Genomic DNA, 19,460 nt, shown 5'->3' with positions numbered 1-19,460 from the left:
CAAAATCTCTTCTGAGGTTTTCCCTGATTCCCCCTTATTCCAAGAAGAAAAAGAATCCCCACATTTATCGAGGACTTACTAAGTGCTGGGTCCCAGGCTATATAACATGTATTATATATACATGTAATAACATGTTTATATATACATGTATTAACATGTATGTGTACGTGTATATATACATGTAATAACATGTATTATCTCAAAACATTTCTCTTATCTCCTGCCTATTTTCATTCAAATCCCAACAGAAAACCTCTCACAGAGTATATCTTAAAACAACAATAATACATTACCCCCAAAACTCTTTAAGATATGAATTTTTATCCATATCTTGCAAAGGGCTCAGAGAACCTCAGTCAACTGTCTAAGGTCACAACATAGCTACCAAGTGTTTGAACCTGAAATTGAACCTATGTCTTCAAACACCGCAGTCCCACTACACTATGGCTGCTTCACCCCAAGAGTGGCACACTCTCTAAAGACAAGTATTAATTTTAAAGACAGCCAAAAGCACAGTGAATAAAATTATATTTTGAAAGTTAATTGAACACTTTTTCATGTACCTAGAAGGTGTTAGTATTATTAAAGTCAGTGATCAAAGTGGTATACAGTTTATAGTAATAAAAATTATCATCATAAAACACAGTTATAAAATATTGAGGCAGAGTTTCTTGTGTGGCTTGTGAGGCCTGACCCAAAGAGGAATGTTCCCCAAACTGATTTGAAGATTGGCACTTGCCTGATGGGTGTTCTGACAAAGTGATCATTTCAAAGGATAGTTGCTTGTTCCTATGAGTGCTGATACAATGACAATGAAAATCAATGTTCGTAACTTCCTATTGTACCCCATGCATACTACACTATAATAATCATATGTGATATATAATATAGATAATGTAAATCATATATAATGTAATATAGATGTTCATACAGTGACATAAACTACATCTTAATATATTTTATGAAATCATCCTGAAGACTCATTAAGGACTTAAAAAAGAATTAAGTTGAAAGATATGGACATAACAACATAAGTAGATGTTTGCCTATCTGGTGTCAAATAATGTTTTACTGTTTTCTACCATTAAATTGAATGAATCAAGTGAAAATCAAATTCTTTTCAAAAAAGTAGTGATGAAGTCTAAAGTCTAAAATATAATAATTCTGTCTTGCTTATTATGGGATACTCTCAAGAAACCACAATTATCATAACATGGACTTTGTAAATTCAAAAGTTGCAGAGTTTTTGCCATCTAGTGAAAAGAATATAAAACAAATACAGGGGGAAATATTACCTGTTTCAGGCAATTAATGGACACTGTGTAGTTTAAATTCACTAAAAGTAGTTAGGACATTTAAAGTATGGTGGGGGAAAAAAAAGACAGGGGATCCAGCCAAGGAAATTAAGTGTTAGTGTGAGAAAATGAAATGTTACGGACATGAAAAAATATTTTCATCAGGAAGGAAAAACTGGTCTTGTCTACATAATCAGGAGGAAATGTCTATGATTTACCAGTTGCTGTTTTCTCTTCTCTCCCTCTTAGGGGGGTTTTGCCTCTTCTAGTGCAATGGTTCTTGTGGTTGGGTCAAACATACGAGACTGGAAAAGGACGTGAGAAGTTCAAAGTCAGGACTCTCTCTTTGACAAAAAGGGAGATCAGTCCACCATCTCCTTGAAATCTGCTCCTTTTTCACCCCTAAGAAGAGAAGCCGGTGGAGAACTGGCTTCCTAAATTGTTTTAAATTATGAAATACCTTGAAGAAGAAGTTCTTCAACCTTCTCTCTATAAAGAATATTTAATGGGGCTATACTAACAACTTGTAATTACTAGTTCTTTGCCAGGAGGCAGATGAAACAATTACAGGGAAGAGTTTAATAAATTGTCCCTCAATGACCCAAACTACTCCTCTGCCTGGAGATTATGGGGACAGATTATAAAGTATTTTGGAAGTCAGGAAAGGAGGGTTAGGTCCCAGGCAATTGAAAGTCAGTTTTTGATCAAGGGAGTTAGAGGGGAGATATTTGTGGCATAAAATGTCCTAGAGAGGGGAGAAACTACCTAGGAGGTAATTCAGGCAGAACTCATCAAAAACCTTGATTTCAATTTTAGCACTGGTTGAGAAAATACCAAAGTTGTTTGAAAGGAAAAAATCAACATAATTTGACAAAGATGATCCATGGGGTGTTCTGAGCTGTAATAAATCATACAATGAGAATTCCAGTACTTTCCTTACTACTGAATTATTTTTATATTTTGTAAAGTCTAACAAATGGTAATTTTAAAGAGAGAAAAGGTAACATAAGGAAAAATGTGTCCAAGATGTGAAAGAGAGATGTGGAGATGGAAAGAAAAGTTTATGAGCTGACCAAACAGGCAAAAGCTTCAGGCTTTGTTTTAGTTTGTTAGTTCGTTTTAGTTTTTAATTCTTTTTGTTTGTCTTTTTTTTATTTGATGTAATTGGCATATTAACATTGTATTAGTTTGTGTACAATGTAAGGATTTAATATATGTATATATTGTGTAGAGTGGCCACTGAATCCTAAAGGGGGCCTTATATCTGGTTCTATTCTTAGCCTGGAAAGTGAGGGAGAAAAATGAGTCCAAAATGTCTCCAAGAAAGCTAAAGAAATCCTTTCAGAATGTGATGCTGGTTTGGGTGGGAAAATGATAACCTGAGTTTGAGGGAGTGGTGAGTAATACACACACAGCAATGCCCAGTAAGAAGACAGCAGAAAATACAGATCTGGAATTTGGGGTAGCAGTTAGGACAGGTATTTCTGATGTTAATGTCACTGGCATAAAAGTAGTATTTGAAGCAATGAGAAAACTCGAAATCAATTAGAAACACAGCATGATTATCCTTTTATTAAGTATTAAGGTGGAATAGGAGTGGGAAAAGGCTACACAAGGGCAGAGACAGCGGATGGGACAGTGAGAAAGTCCCTGTTTGTCCCAGCCGACCACAAGACACTGGCTGGTCTGAGCAGCTATAGTTAGGACTTGAAGCAAATTATTTAACTCTCTTATCATTGGGAATTAACTTAATTGATGCCTTAATTTACTGTGGGTATTAAATGAAACATATGTAAAATTGCTTAAAATTTTAAAACCTACAACCACAATGTAAATCAAATTCCAACTGCAGACTTAATGGAAGAATGTCCCATTGTCATCACCCCTACATTCTCTGCTGTGATTTTCTTTCTTTCCAGGAATACTTACAGTCTTCCTACAGCAGTCCTGCACCTTCTCATCTCTGATCTCACCTCCCATCTCATATCTTGATTTCCTTCCCAACTGTAACTTCCTCTTTCTAGTTCTACACTCTGTTTTACCTACATTCCAATGGCTTCACTCTGCCCTCAGCCAGACTCACACTTCTGCCTCCAGAAAAGATAGAGGTGAGATCTGAGTGCAACTTAACCATGTTTTTATTTAATTACACCAAGATCTGATTTGCAATAACTATATTCTGGATAGAGTTACTAAGGATGTTTCCAGGTTCAAGAATCTTATCTGTCAGATTTTGTGTGCGTGTGCGTGTGTGATTTTCTGAATGCTAATTCTCATTTTATGGACGTGGCCCTAAATACTTCTCTCACAATGCATAAATGAAGTTGAATGCCTTTTGGTTAATTTCTAGTGTCTCTTGGGCATTTTTGTAACCTCCAGGAGAACTGGAAACAGCCTGTAAAATTCTTACTTTAAGACAGCATGGTATCCAGGGAAACAGTGCCACAAGCTTTGGAAACACCAAGAGCTGGATTCAGAACCCAACCCAGCCCAGACCACTTAAAAGCAGCAAAAAATTGAACATGTTATGTAACCTCTGCAGGACTTGATTTGTGAAGACATAGGAAGCAATGGTTTCTACCTTATAAAATTACTCTGTGGATTCAGTGAGCTATCGTAGGCAAAGCACTATCACCCAGTGCTTGGTATAAAGTAGGTGCTTAATAAATATCAGTTGAAAAAATGAATGTCATCATCCTTCCAAATCATCCCATCAGAAAGCCTAACAGAGTGCTAAAGGCACTGAAATGTCCATCAGACTGGAGGGGGCCTTAATGAAGTCTGGTTTAGCAGCAGCTTAATAAAAACCTGTCAATTTATTGGCTGCAACAAGTGATTTCTAAAGGTTAACATATCCTTTTTTAAAAACTCCATTATCATTTGGAATAGAGATAAATGTTTGATATGATTTTATACTTTAATTTCTTGAGCCATAGAATAGTTCAAGTATCTCAGGGGTTTAATCTACTTTTTAATATCAGAAAGTATTTATGACTTTATTTTTATTTTTTTATAAATTTATTTATTTTTGGCTGTGTTTGATCTTCATTGCTGCGTGCAGGCTTTCTCTAGTTGTGGCGAGCGGGGGCTACTCTTCGTTGTGGTATGCAGGCTTCTCATTGCGGTGGCTTCTCTTGTTGTGGAGCACGGGCTGTAGGTGCACGGGCTTCAGTAGTTGCGGCATGCGGACTCCGTAGTTGTGGCTCACGGGCTCTAGAGTGCAGGCTCAGTAGTTGCGGCTCACGGGCTTAGCTGCTCCACGGCATGTGGGATATTCCCAGACCAGGAATCGAACCCATGTCCCCTGCATTGGCAGGCAGATTCTTAACCACTGCACCACCAGGGAAGCCCCATGACTTTAAAATAACAATGAAAAATGAACCTTTACATGGTTCCTATGATGTCACACTGAAAATTCAACTTTTTTTCCATGTGAATTTTCTACTCTCATTTCTGGCTGACTAGTTAGATAACTCTATAAGACTAGGAACCACATCCTTTTAATGTAAACTTTGATTGTTTTTCTTTATTTACTTGCCTGTTACCTCTGGAAACAAAGATGGGAAGGGAATTATCTCCCTCTCCCAACTCAGCTCTTTCAAAAGCTGATACGGAAAGTTTTCAGCCTGTCCCTTAGAGGATAAATACTGCAAATTCTAGAAAATGCTACTGTAGATAAGCTTTGATTCAAAATTTCTGGAGAAAACTTTTTCTTTAAAATTTTGGGGGTTTTCCTGCTTTTTTTTTTTTTAACCTTTCTCTAATCTAGAGTGTATCTTACCCTTTGGGATTTTTTCAAATATATAAACTCTTGCTAAGTTGATCAATACGCCTGAAGAGCAGTAATTAAAAATATACTCAAGCTTCTAGTGGTTTTGTAGTAATCACCTAAGTACCTGGAGGGGATCTAACATTCCAGAAGCTTCATTCCTATTCTAGGTATTAGTCCTTGAGCCTTCAGATCAGATAATCAGTGACTCTGATGTTTCCTAACCATGAAAGAATCTTTCTATTTGAGTGCTATTGGATAGTTAATAAAGAACACTAAAGCAAGTTTAAAGTTAAAATTTCAGTACATGGTACCAATTAAAAAATTAATAAAGCTCCTACTATGAGAGCCCACTTTGCTGTTACAACCACTTGAGATTTTATTAGATTCCTAAAATCAGATAGCCCTCAACACACAATGGTTAACACACTAGGTGAATTTCACTTCCCAAACCTTGTTGAACATCAATTGCCAAATCTATAAAATGGGGATAATGATTCAAGTCCATGGGTTTGTTGTAAGGGTGAAACACAAGCCTAGCACAGGCTCACATGGTGCAGTGCCTAGCACCCAGTAGGTTCTCTTCCCTTTTCCATTCTGTTTATACATATCTGTACAAAATCATACAGGATTAACTGAAATGGAGTTTATAAAAGCAGACCTAGTTTACTCTATATTTTTGTGCAGATATTGACTGTATAGGCATAATACAAATTGGATAGCAACACTATTCATAATAGCCAAGAGGTGGAAACAACCTAAATGTCCATCAACAGATGAATGGATAAAGAAGATGTGGTACGTTTATACAATGGAATACTACTCAACCATAAAAAAGAACAAAATAATGCCATTTGCAACAATATGGATGCAACTACAGATTATCATACTAAGTGAAGTAAGTCAGAAAGAGAAAGACAGGGACTTCCCTAGCGGCGCAGTGGCTAAGAATCCGCCTGCCAATGCAGGAGACATGGGTTCCATCCCTGGTCCGGGAAGATCCCACATGCCACGGAGTAACTAAGCCTGTGCGCCACAACTACTGAGCCTGCGTGCCACAACTACTGAAGCCCGTGTGCCTAGAGCCCATCTCTTGAGCTTTGCAACAAGAGAAGCCACCGCAATGAGAAGCCCGTGCATCGCGATGAAGAGTAGCCCCCCACTTGCCGCAACTAGAGAAAGCCCGCGTGCAGCAACAAAGACCCAAAACAGCCAAAAATAAATAAATTTTAAAAAAAAGAAAGACAAATACCATATGATATCACTTATATGTGGAATCTTAAAATATGACACAAATGAACCTATCTATGAAACAGAATCAGGGACATAGAGAATAGACTGGTGGTTGCCAAGGGGGTGGGGGATTGGTGAGGGTTGGACCGGGAGTTTGGGATTAGCAGATGCAAACTGGTATATATAGAATGGATAAACAGCAAGGTCCTACTGTATAGCACAGTAAACTATATTCAGTATCCTGTGACAAACCATAATGGAAAAGAATATGAAAAAGAATGCATATATATGTATAACTGAGTCACTTTGCTGTACAGCAGTAAGTAACACAACACTGTAAATCAACTATATTTCAATTTTTAAAAACTGGGTATAGGCTGGGACAGGGAATAGCTGGTAATCTTAAAGAGGATTGTAATAGATACTATTTTTCACTTAAGAATTTATTTGAGAGAGAAACTTTGATATATTGACTAAGCATCATTGGGATTTATCAACCTCAAATGGGTACTCATTATTGCTCTAAAATCTTACTATGCCCAGAAGTCTCAATCCTATGCTTCCCCATTATTATTCCATACCTTCTATAATATAATCACACCCCGACTTCTCTTCCTCGCCCTTAGCTGATGAATTTCAAAGGCAAGCAGAAACCATCAGGAGGGAGTTCTCTCATCTTCCAGCCATGTCAGTCTTGACCATCCTCTTCTTCCCCTGTTACAGGAAAGGAGTAGAGTCTTTCAAAAGTCAGTATCTCAGCATGTGCCCAACATCTCCATTCCCTCCTGCATTCTTAGGAACCTCATTCCATTCACTGTTCTTTTTCTCTCTTATATCTGTAACATTTTCCTTTCTACTGGATTAATTTCCAGAGTAGTTAACTTTGCTCTAGTATCTTCCATCCAAGACAACACAAACCCAAACAAAAAACATTACACCTTCCCTTTCCAGCTACTTCCCTGTCTCTCTACACCCTCTACCCAGCCAAGCTTCATAAAGAAGGGACTATTTATGCTGTCATCTTCTTCACCTCCCATTTACTCTTTAACACACTAAATCTGCATTCCACTCTCAACATAGGATAAAAACTGCTCTGGAGCCCATAACTAGTAACTTCTGTATTCTGTATACAGAATGCTGTTCTATAACCAGCAACAGCCAATGGAAACTTTTCAGTCTTTATTTGACTTCTCAACAGCATTTGACAAAACTAACCACTCCTTCTTGAGACACTGTCTTCACTGATTTTCTAGACAGGACATTGTCCTGGTTTTCTGTCTCCTCCTTGGAGGTTCCTTCTCAGTCTTCTTTGCCAGCTAGCCTTCTTTTCTACCCAACCTCTCTCTTTTATTCTATTCACTGATTTTTATCTTACTTTATTACTTTATGTTATATTATGTTATACTTTATTAAGGTATAATTGACAAATATCTACCCAGCCTCTTAAGGCAGAAGGTATTTAGAGCTATTTAGGTATTTAGGTATTTCTGCACTCTCTCTGTATACGTTCATGACTTGGCTTCAGAAAATAATGACATCTGGAATGATCATATATCTATATTTGCATTCCAAACCAGTCTTTGAGCTCCAGACTCCTACACCTGCACATTTAACTTTTCTACTAGAACATTTTATAGGCACCCAAAAATATGGCCAATCCAATCTCTTGACATTCCCCCCAAACCCATTTGAACTCTTCCCTCCTCAGGGGCTTTACTCCATCTGAATACAATTTTCCACCACTTTACCTGGTTAATGCCTACTTATCCTTTAGGTTTCCTCTTAAATTGTCACTCCTTTAAAAGGCCCTCTGAAACCCTCTCAACTAAATTAGACTATCTTATAGCACCCTACATTTCCCTTCAGAACACATATGATTATTTATAATGACTTATCTATTTGTGATCTTTTTGTTCAACTCTGATTTCTCCTTCTCTTGCTAGGTTAGGTGCACCTGAACAATTCCCTCACCTCCTCAAATCTGCTCAAAGTTTATCTTCTCAGTGAGGCCTTCCCTGACCTCCTATATAGAATTTCAACCCTGCACTCATATCCCCCTTACTTTGCCTCACCCCAACACTTACGTACTACTAGTATTCCATATAATCTGCTTACTTACATTTATGAAAGTTTGTTTTCTCCCTTCTCTAGAATGTAAGCTCCATAAAGATTTCTTGTCTCTTTTGTTCACTGATATGTTCCACATACCTAGCACATGATAGGAAATCAATAAGTACCTGTTGAATGAATGACGGGCTGTGTCTGCTTTGCTCCACACTGTATTCCACGTTAATCAATTTCTGTGGAATTAAAGTTCAGGTAATATAAGACCTAAGATGAAAAACGGAGCACCGCACCATTAACACAGTGTGATCTTGTACTTTGTGAATGAATGAATGTTGAATGAATGCTTTCAAATGAAAAAGGTATATTTAATTTGGAATCTAGAACGTGGCCCGCATCTTTATTGTTTTTTCGTTTGTTTGCTTTCTTCTAAGCACACAGTTAATCCCATCCTTTGTTCTCTTTCCTCATATTCTAAGAAATTTTAAGAGATAATAATGCGAAGTGGAAGTTACATGAGAGGACAGACATGTTCATCCTCTTCCCTGGTGTCAACTGATGTCTAGCCCCTTCCTAGTACTTAGCAGGAGCCGAAGAAATAATTTAGTTATGAATAACCAACCTATCCAATGAATCTGTGCCATCAAGGGAAGGTTAGTCAGCACCGGGAGTAGTGGAAGAAGCCAGAGATGTGGAATCATCAAGGGGGTGAGCTCTATCCCTGACTCTACCAACTGACATAATCTGGCAACTTCCCCAGGACTGTTTCTTCATCTGGTAAGAGACTAGATGAAACTAGATAATCCAATTCACCTAAAGCAATCTACTAAAAAGCAAACTCCTAGGGAATTCCTTGGCGGTCCAGTGGTTAGGGCTCCAGGCTTCCACTACAGGGAAGTGGTTCAATCCCTGGTTGGGGAACTAAGATCCTGCAAGCCACACGGCCAGAAAAAGAAAGTAAGCTCCTGGAGGCCAAAGATTGCATTGCATCTCTCTTGTTCTCTGATGGGAAAACAAGGCCTTGAGGGATACAGCAGGCCCTCAAGGAATTTGTGGAACTATCTAAAAATTCCCTTCTACTGCTAACATTTTAAGGAAAAAATAACTGAGGTATCCTAAAGATATCATTCTTTTTCTAGAGAAAACCATATACAGATTGTCATCCTCTTAGAAATACCCTAGTGCGTGGTGAAAAGAGAATAAATGACTGTTTCCTCCTGGTGAGTTGGTTACAGGCATTTACCAGTTTTACATTTTCACTATGACCACTTGGGTTCTTTAGTCATATATATATATATATATATATATATATATATATATATATAATCATATTTATATACTTAGAACTTGATTTGAAACCTTTAGCTTTGGGTGTAAGAACACCGAACTCCTGAGGAACTATGTACTTACACTGTACAACTTCCTACTGGTTCCAGTCTTGTTTGGAAGTCCTTCCCAGTCGTTATGTAGTTTCCGAGGCAGAGTGACCTCTTCCCATTTCCCAGCCCCTTCCTTCCTCACCTCCGCCTTCACCCGCCTCGCGCATTCGCGTCTTCCCCCCGACTGGCCCGACGCCGGAAGAGTTTGAGGAGAGGTTGACCCAGCGCCCCCCGCCCCCGCTGCCACCCCCCGGCAGAGCCCCGCAAACCGCCTCCCCCTGCTAGTTACTGGGGACTGTCGGCTTTCCAACCTACGCTAAAAATGCGCTCTCTTATCGAAAGAAAACCAACTTTACTACCCTAAACTAGGGACCGCTCGTGGTTAATCAATCTAAGTGTTTACACTTGTTTTCTAGCCCCGGAGGAGCTGAGGGAATTGATTGGCTCCGTCGAGCTCGCGACGTCCACGCCCCGCCGGGACTCCGCCCCCTCGTGCGGCCATCTGCTTCGCTGTCTTGTCTCTCGCTCTGCGTCTCTTTCTCTTCCACCACCTCCCTGCCCACCCCCCGTCGGCTCCGCCCCTTCCCACTCCCCCCAGCCTGGGGCTCCGAATCCTCCCTGGCCGTTGCCAAGGAGACAAGCCGATACCAGGCAAATAGGCATTCGAGAAAGAAAAAGACGGGAAAGCTACACCGCAGCCTGGTAACAAAGGAGCAATAAAAGCAGCCCCCAAATGGAGGGCTAAGAACACGTCAGGAGAAAATCCAAAAGCGAGCTAGCAATCGCCCCAAGTTTAACCGGGAGGGGGATGCAAAGGAAGGGGCATGATTCACGTTGGGGGTAGGGGGAAATCAACAGCTTAAAAGAGCTTTTGAGACTCGCCTGGATGGTGGTTTTGGATCAGCCCAGTTGGCTTTTCAAGTTGGAACGACGCTAATACAAGGGATTCGTAACCATCGCGGCGGCTGGGGTCTTGGGCCAGGCCAGCGGGCTCCCTTAGGGTGATAACAAGTTTGGCAAGATACACTTCTACGGAAACGTCTTAACGTCGGCTCTGGGGAATATGACTTCGTGATTGAATAATGACGCATCTGAAGAAGTGGACAGTGAGAAGACGAAGCTTCATGTAACGATCTGCAGCTTGGTGATTTTCAAAGCAGTACTTGAACAAAGAGTTATTGGCTTGAATCAACCGTCTTTTTCACTCAGAGTGTGACCCATTTCCCTACAGTGAGCAGGAAAATAAAACTTTGAGAATTCAGAGCCAGCACCGGGAGAATCGAACCATTCCTCCGACTGCTTCTCACCTCCATAAGCTAAAGATTATTCATTTGAGGATCACTAAATGTAAACGAGAAAAAGTAGTCTGATTTGGACACGAGTGAAAACTTTGGGAGCAAAAATGTAGGTGGTAGGAGAATGCTTATAAGGGTGTATCCTTGATTTTTGCCTCTCCCCCCTCCCCCTCCATTCTTTAAATCAGTGCGCTGTCTTTCACGCACAAGTAGCGTCTGGTACTTCGGTGGCAAGGGGTGCAGATGGAGGTACACTGGTAGACCTTTTCTCTAACCCAAGTTAGACTTGGAGCGTTCAGGGATGTTCTTGCTAGCTCTCAATATGTAATTTCTCCTTAGAACTGTAATAGTCAATCCGGTTGTTCAGAGTTTCGTCGCGGCTGCCTCCCTCCCTTCCAGGAGCCCACTCGATTGCGTGCACATTCACACATGTTCAGGAAGAAAAGAGTCCCTCCGAGGCTGGCAGTAGGCTGAAAAAGATTCATATCGACGCGAATTGCATCCCAACTGTAAATATGGATTCGTACACTCTAGGCTGTGTCTCATTTCACCACAGAGGAAAAACTGTCATTTCATACAATGATAAAATGCAGACCTTTCCAATCTTTTGTACATGGCCCTCACTTTATATTGTTGGGGGGGGGAATCACTAATTGGGAACGGGGAGGGCGGGGGGTTGATGAGCGCCGCAGGCCAATCTCTAAATATTTTATTTCATGCCAGTGTGGGATAGAGAAGGGAGTGTGGCTTCGTCTGCTTGCTGCTTTTGCATTTTCTACATCTGGCCTACAGACCTAATTCTAACTCGCGATCTCGTTTGATGAAATTCGATCTTCTTGGTTTAAATACCTTTCAATTTGGGGCTAATTCACATTTGCAACCGTTAGAAAAACAAACCCTGTGCGGTATCTGTGAAACCAATATGGAACACAGAGACAGAAAACATGCTGCACACATATCCCCACCATTGTCTTAAAAACTCGCATACATACACACATACACAGAAACACACGGGAAAGATGGGGGAGGGGAGGGAGGGGAGGGAGGCAGACACGGATATAGACCGACCAGAGTCAAAGCGAGTCAAGTTAACGCTTTCTCCGCCCCCATCCACAAGTACCACCCCTCCCGCGTTAATTAATTACAAACAAAGCAAGCCAATCAAGTAATGCATTAGTATTTTCAAGCAGAGGGAGGCGAGAAGCATGTATTTTTTAATTGATTTATTTATTTGGAGGACATTAATTCTCGGTCTGAGGCTGATTTTCAAACCGTTTGCAAAGCGCGGCTCCATTGTTCGCCGGGCGCGCAGGCCCCGCCCCCTGCTTTGTGTGCGGCGCGCGGATTGGCCGGCGCGCGCGGGGGCCGCGTCAGCGCCCGCGAGCCCATTCATCTGTGCACTTGGGCGTTGGACCCCGCATCTTATTAGCAACCAGGGAGATTTCTCCATTTTCCTCTTGTCTACAGTGCGGCTACAAATCTGGGATTTTTTTATTACTTCTTTTTTAAAAAAACTACACTTGGGCTCCTTTTTTTGTGCTCGACTTTTCCACCCTTTTTCCCTCCCTCCTGCGCTGCTGCTTTTTGATCTCTTCGACTAAAATTTTTTTATCCGGAGTGTATTTATTCGGTTCTGTTCTGTCCTCTTCACCACCCCCACTCCCCCCTCCCTCCGGTGTGTGTGCCGCTGCTGCTGCCGCCGCTGCTGCTGCCGCCGCCGCTACTGCTTACCCCGTCGTTACACCAACCCGAAGCTCTTTGTTCCCCCCTTGGATCTGTTGAGTTTCTTTGTTGAAGAAGCCAGCATGGGTGCCCAATTCTCCAAGACCGCTGCGAAGGGAGAAGCCGCCGCGGAGAGGCCTGGAGAGGCGGCTGTGGCCTCGTCGCCTTCTAAAGCGAATGGGCAGGTAAATTCTACCTGTGGTTCTGGTTATTTCTTTGGTGTCTTTCTCTAGTCCCGACGCTTCCCCTTCCCTTCTGGTCGTGCCCGAAGCGCCTTCTGCGGAGAGGACCGTGACCAGATTCCAATCTGAAAGTTGAATGGAAATCGATAGCTTAAATTGTCAATTTCTTATAGGTGGGGTCTCCCCCCACTCCAAAGTAGTGGTTCCCGGAGAATCCTGGTGATTCTTGTGTAGACGGGAGGAATGAATGATAAATCGTCTAAAATGGCGTGTTTGGAGCTTGGCAGAACGTGACTAGCTAGGTGCTACCCCACACCCCCGCACCCAGCCAGGTTGCATTTGTGTTTAGTGGGCACAAAGGTATTTGAGTGTCTCTGGTGTTTGTTGTCGAGACTGGGTCGCCTTCAAGATTTCTGAACTGGTGTGATTGTGTATGTGGGTAGGGAAGGGCGGGGGGAGGGCGAATAGGGATGGCGGTGGAGAAAGGCGAGGAGGGAAGAAGGGCTGTCTTATTGTATGCCGAGGCAGCGTGCCCCGGGTTCTTGGAAAGGTTGCTGGCTGGCTGGCTGGAGCTGGGCAGAAGGGTTTCACTACCTTTCGGTGGGCTTTTCCCACTGTTCTAAATCTTTATTTGTAGTTGTCTCTGGAATTACACACCCATCTGACTTTTAAATGGTCTCCCTAGTGTGGGAAGACTCTGTGGGTCCTTGAAGAACCTGTCCAGATGGCCAACCAGAGGCAGTTCTTGTGTTTCGGTCGAGATTGTTGCTGTGCGCGCCGCCTGGACCACTGCGGGGGCTGCCCCTGCGATGCCCGAACCCAGGCGGATGGCTACGGTTGGGTGGGCCCGAGAGGTCGGCCAAGGGTGGCTGCTTCGCAAACACCGGGCACCCACCACGCCTCTTTTCCTAGAGCAGAGGCCGTGTTGCTTCGGCGGCAAGCTCTGCCAAGAGGCTTTGAACCCGTTAAAAATGCAAAATGAGCCGCCTGGGCGCGCCCGGGCTTCGCAGAATCACTGGCGAAGGTGGGCGTGGAAGAAGAGGCGAGACCTCTGAAATAATCGGTTTCCCCCTGCCTCGTTAGTTTTATCCAGACTAGGATGCCACCTGAGCTTTGTTTGCGGACTCCGCGCTGCGCTATCCGGGCTTGGGGGCGCCTTGGCTAGCGGGCAGGGCCCGACCCGGCAGGGCGGGGTGGCCCGGCCGCCCCGCCCCTCCGCGCCCCGCTCCGCGCCGTGGAGCCGCAGCGCCCCCTGCCGACCCCAGGCCCTTGGCGGGCGTAGGGCCTTTGCGCGCGCAGCCCAGGCACTTCTGGCTGGACCGCTGGGATACCCCTGGGAGTTCTTGGTGTTTTGAAGGCGCCTTTAGCGTTTAGGGAGAAAGGGGGATGTGTAACCTAGGCGCAGATCACCCGCTCTGGCTCTGTGCCTCCTTCCAAAGGGCGTTTGGCGTATCATATATTACGTGACTCCTTTATCCCAAAGCCCTTGAGGCGAAGGTTGGAATGGGTTACCCTTTGCTTTTCATGTTTCAGACTCGGCCCTTTTAAGGCCTCGGGGGCATTTATTGCGTAGTCGAGGCTTCCTCAGTTCCTTTAGACATCCCAAACAGCACTGCCCCCAGGTCTTCGAGGAACTCTCCTCTGGGCATCCAATACCGCCTCCCCATGAAGGAGAAGGTCTCCAAAACCAGAGGGGCCCCGGTGGACGCTAGTCCCTCCCGGTCCTGGAGTGGGGGCGGGGATGACAGGCCCAGGCCCCCTTCAGTGACCTCCCGCTTTCTCTGCCCCGCAGGAAAATGGCCACGTGAAGGTAAACGGCGACGCTTCTCCCGCGGCCGCCGAGCCCGGCGCCAAGGAGGAGCTGCAGGCTAACGGCAGCGCCCCAGCCGCCGACAAGGAGGAGCCCGCGGCCGCCGGGAGCGGGGCGGCGTCGCCCGCCGCGGCCGAGAAAGATGAGCTGGCCGCCGCCGCCCCCGAGGCCGGGGCCAGCCCTGCGGAGAAGGAGGCCCCCGCGGAGGGCGAGGCCGCCGAGCCCGGCTCGCCCACGGCCGCGGAGGGGGAGGCCGCGTCAGCCGCCTCCTCGACGTCTTCGCCCAAGGCCGAGGACGGGGCCACGCCCTCGCCCAGCAACGAGACCCCGAAAAAAAAAAAGAAGCGCTTTTCCTTCAAGAAGTCTTTCAAGCTGAGCGGCTTCTCCTTCAAGAAGAACAAGAAGGAAGCGGGAGAGGGCGGTGAAGCCGAAGGCACCGCCGGCGCCTCCGCCGAAGGCGGCAAGGACGAGGCCGCCGGGGGCGCCGCTGCGGCCGCCGGCGAGGCTGCGGGCGCGGCCTCCGGGGAGCCGGCGGCGGCGCCGAGCGAGGAGGCGGCCGCGGGCGAGCAGGGGGCGGCGGGGGGCGACCCGCAGGAGGCCAAGCCCGAGGAGGCCGCCGTCGCGCCCGAGAAGCCGTCCGCTAGCGAGGAGGCCAAGGCCGCCGAGGAGCCCAGCAAGGCCGAGGAGAAGACCGAGGAGGCCGGGGCCAGCGCGGCCACCTGCGAGGCGCCCTCGGCCGCGGGGCCCGGCGCGCCCCCGGAGCAGGAGGCGGCCCCCGCGGAGGAGGCGGTGGCCGCCGCGGCGTCGTCAGCCTGCGCAGCTCCCTCACAGGAGGCCCAGCCCGAGTGCAGTCCAGAAGCCCCCCCAGCGGAGGCGGCAGAGTAAAAGGGCAAGATTTTTTGAGATAATCGAAGAACTTTTCTCCCCTCCCCCCGTTTGTTTGTTGGAGTGGTGCCAGGTACTGGTTTTGGAGAACTTGTCTACAACCAGGGATTGATTTTAAAGATGTCTTTTCTTATTTTACTTTTTTTTAAGCAGCAAATTTTGTTTTTAACCACCTACCCACAGATCCCATCTCAGATCATTCTGTTACCACCATTCCAACAGGTCGAGGAGAGCTTAGTTACCTTCCTCTGCCTTGTTTCTCTTTTATTTTTATTTTTTGCATCAGTATTAATGTTTTTTGCATACTTTGCATCTTTATTCAAAACTGTAAACTTTCTTTGTCAATCTATGGACATGCCCATATATGAAGGAGATGGGTGGGTCAAAAAGGGATATCCGATGAAGTGATAGGAGCCACGATGGAGAAATTCAGTGGTGCATAACATTGCCAAGATAATGTACCACTACAAAGGATGGTGTAAAGGCTTAGTCTTTTTTTTTTTTAAAGAAAAGTTATTACGATGTATTTTGTGAGGCAGGTTTACAACACTACAAGTCTTGATTAAGAAGGAAAGTGGAAAAAAAAAAAAAAACACCAATACCCAGATTTTTAAAAAGATCATAGTCTTAGGAGTTCATTTAAACCATAGGAACTTTTCACTTATCTCATGTTAGCTGTACCAGTCAGTGATTAAGTAGAACTACAAGTTGTATAGGCTTTATTGTTTATTGCTGGTTTATGACCTTAATAAAGTGTAATTATGTATTACCAGCAGGGTGTTTTTAACTGTGACTATTGTATAAAAACAAATCTTGATATCCAGAAGCACATGAAGTTTGCAACTTTCCACCCTGCCCATTTTTGTAAAACTGCAGTCATCTTGGACCTTTTAAACACAAATTTTAAACTCAACCAAGCTGTGATAAGTGGAATGGTTACTGTTTATACTGTGGTATGTTTTTGATTACAGCAGACAATGCTTTCTTTTCCAGTCGTCTTTGAGAATAAGGAAAAAATCTTCAGATGCAATGGTTTTGTGTAGCATCTTGTCTATCATGTTTTGTAAATACTGGAGAAGCTTTGACCAATTTGACTTAGAGATGGAATGTAACTTTGCTTACAAAAATTGCTATTAAACTCCTGCTTAAGGTGTTCTAATTTTCTGTGAGCACACTAAAAGCGAAAAATAAATGTGAATAAAATGTACAAATTTGTTGTGTTTCTTTATGTTTGATAAAATACTGAGACTTTGAGTTTCTAGTTTCATTTTGAAGAAGATCTCGCATGCCATCAAGAGTAAATTTTCTTGTGGTTTTTAATCTGAAGTTTTCAAACTGGGAAATTTGTAATCAGTAGTATCAGATTACGTACAGGAATATTTTACAACATTCCATGTCAAATCTGTTACCATTTATCTGCATTTAGTTTTCATTTAAAAATTGAACAATTATTTTTATTGTAGTTAATAGCATGTCAGGATGAATCACTTAATACAAAAGTGGTATGACCCAAAGACTCTTTAAATGTCTTATGTGAAAATGTCATAAAACTACATTTTTTGTTGTTGTTGTCATGCAGATCCCAAAACAAATTTATACTGAGTGAGAGTCTATTTAATCCAAACTGCAGGTGGGTCATGAAAAGTGACCGAATGTGTTTCAAAAACGGATGGTGTATTACCTGCCATTGTAATTGCTTAGTGCTTGGCTAATTTCCAAATTATAGCTTAGAGTACGCATTATACTTAGGAAAACAAGCTTATGTAAAGAAGTAATGGTGAATGGACGACTTTGTCAGTTTATGGGCCTTTAGTACTTGCCTCAATTCAATAGTTGCATTTTTTTAAAAAATGAAAGTAGTGTGTTAGCATCTTGTTATTCAAAGGAAAAGATAGAGAATAAATTTCCTTGTATAGTAATAATCCTTACTAGTTTACCTTCTTTGCTCTTTACCATCTGTAACTGGATTTATTTTCTTCACTGGACCCTAAACTGAATGGAATTTTAAGATAAAGATGGGTATCAAATATCATTATTTCACTAAATGCAAAGAAAAGCGTCTATGCACACCTGCTTTGCTGTTTTTGAGCAGTGTGCCTTGTAGGGTTCACAATAAGTCAGTAGTGAACCACGTTTGTAATAATGTCAAATCTTAAACTCATTAGAAAAATAAGTTAGCTTTTGACATACGGTTTTAATTGGAATAATGGATTATAAATAATAGTTCATGACCTCTTTACCCTCCCCACTATTACCCTCCCCACTAATAAAATCAAATAACACTTGGAGGAGTGTGTAATTTTAGTTGGTGTTTCTTGATCTTGGAGGATGTTTGAAAGTTAAAAGTCAAGTCTGGTAACCCAAGGACCGCTGTATGGGGTCTTCCACCTTACCAACTTCTCAAATACCCACTTGGACAAGTATAGCACTTGGTATGTGGTAGGACTCAGAAAAAAAATAGATTTTAAAAAGTAACTCCTGAGTACTCAAAAATACTATGTAGCAAACTATATTACTAGGTTTGTTTTTTTAACAGCTGGAATTTATTAAGATACTTACTTTGACTTTAATCATTGCCTAAAACACTTTGGGTGGTATTGATGGAGTGGTGGGTTTTCCACCAAATGATTAAGTGAAATTTGACATATATCCTTTCATCCAAAGTTTTGTACATCACATTGTTTTCTAATGGAAAAATGTTAATATGGCTTTTTGTATTACTAAAATAGCTTTGAGATTAAGGAAAAATAAATAACTCTTGTACAGTTCAGTATTGTCTATTAAATCTGTTTTGGCAGTATGTATAATGGCATTTGCTATGGTTATAAAATAATTCCTCTGGATTATAATAATCATTTGATCCAATTCCTATTGCTTGTAAAATAAAGTTTTACCAGTTGATATAATCAAGCTTGCTAAAATAGGATCTTTTACAAATTTAATTTTAAAATGCAAGTTTTAGAGAAATTTTTTAAATCTTAAGTGTTGATGGTAAGTATAACGTTCAATTTAAGGAATTTAGAAGGTATGCTTGACATCATACTTAGGATATAAAATTATATCCATTGAAAGTGAGTTAACAATGCTCACAAGTCAAATAAAAATTTTAATGATAGAACTTGATAATATGTTTGAGAAACAATGTAATTTATTTATATTTCCCCTCATATGAATATAAACTTAATAAAACTGCAGTTAAGGTTAAGGATTTGGGGGAAGGGTGCTTTTTGCTTTTATATATTTTAGGTAGGTCCAACTGGGAGGGGCATGTAGTTTAACATAGCCCAAGTTAGCTTTGAAAATTAAAGAATTAGTTAAGTAACAGGGCTATTAGCTTTTATCTTTCCTTTAATCATTCACTGTGCAAACTGAGCATTTTTTTCCCTCTCCACTTCCCAGCTATATGAAAGTGCTTAAAGCAGGGTGTAGCAAACAGGAATTTTAAAATGCTTTCAAATGCTCCAGTCCCTGCTGGGTATTCAAGTTCTAGCACTCCTTTAAATTACACCCAACAATGCTATTTTAAAAATGGAAAATAAATACTTCTAAAAGATGTGAATGTTAACCATGTTTTATGTTCCTGAAAAAGTGATAAATTCCTGATCCTGAAATACTCCTATAGTTCTTCCTCTCAACTGTTCAACATCAACTTTAAAACAAACCAAAATTTCTATTCCATCATAAGATCTAGCAGCTGAAAGTATGTAAAATAATTCCTTCAAAATTTTTAGAAACTATCCTGATAATCTCAATTCTAGTATGTTTTTTTTTCTTTTAATAAATTTATTTATTTTATTTTTGGCTGCGTTGGGTCTTTGTTGCTGCG

The 19,460-nt window shown here is 42.4% G+C and overlaps 1 protein-coding gene and 1 long non-coding RNA gene across 2 annotated transcripts in view; one reads left to right on the top strand and one right to left on the bottom strand.

Moving 5' to 3' along the window:
* LOC116763790 overlaps positions 1-9,944 on the bottom strand; it is a 479,096-nt gene extending 469,152 nt beyond the window's left edge. Inside the window, exons 1-3 of the long non-coding RNA XR_004352621.1 lie at positions 9,772-9,944; positions 8,535-8,597; positions 6,879-7,011 (exon numbers count right to left, since the gene is read on the bottom strand). This is a non-coding gene — a long non-coding RNA (uncharacterized LOC116763790). The remainder of the gene's footprint in view (positions 1-6,878; positions 7,012-8,534; positions 8,598-9,771) is intronic.
* A 2,477-nt stretch (positions 9,945-12,421) lies between these two features.
* On the top strand, positions 12,422-18,544 carry MARCKS (myristoylated alanine rich protein kinase C substrate). Its single transcript, XM_032651478.1, has 2 exons — positions 12,422-12,942; positions 14,732-18,544. The coding sequence occupies exons 1-2, from the start codon at positions 12,841-12,843 to the stop codon at positions 15,632-15,634; spliced, it is 1,005 nt and encodes a 334-aa protein (XP_032507369.1). The 5' UTR covers positions 12,422-12,840; the 3' UTR covers positions 15,635-18,544.
* The last annotated feature ends 916 nt before the right edge of the window (positions 18,545-19,460 follow it).

Source organism: Phocoena sinus, chromosome 12, assembly GCF_008692025.1.
Source record: "Phocoena sinus isolate mPhoSin1 chromosome 12, mPhoSin1.pri, whole genome shotgun sequence".
Classification (NCBI taxonomy): domain Eukaryota; kingdom Metazoa; phylum Chordata; class Mammalia; order Artiodactyla; family Phocoenidae; genus Phocoena; species Phocoena sinus.
Note: the sequence above shows the minus strand (reverse complement) of the source record. Positions and strands in the feature narration are given on the sequence as shown.

Bases quoted from the DNA above. Each gene is read 5' to 3' on its own strand.
- MARCKS (XM_032651478.1), top strand. From the start codon at position 12,841: ATGGGTGCCCAATTCTCCAAGACCGCTGCGAAGGGAGAAGCCGCCGCG. The intron at 12,943-14,731 runs GTAAATTCTACC...TCTGCCCCGCAG, and splicing joins CTTCTAAAGCGAATGGGCAG to GAAAATGGCCACGTGAAGGT.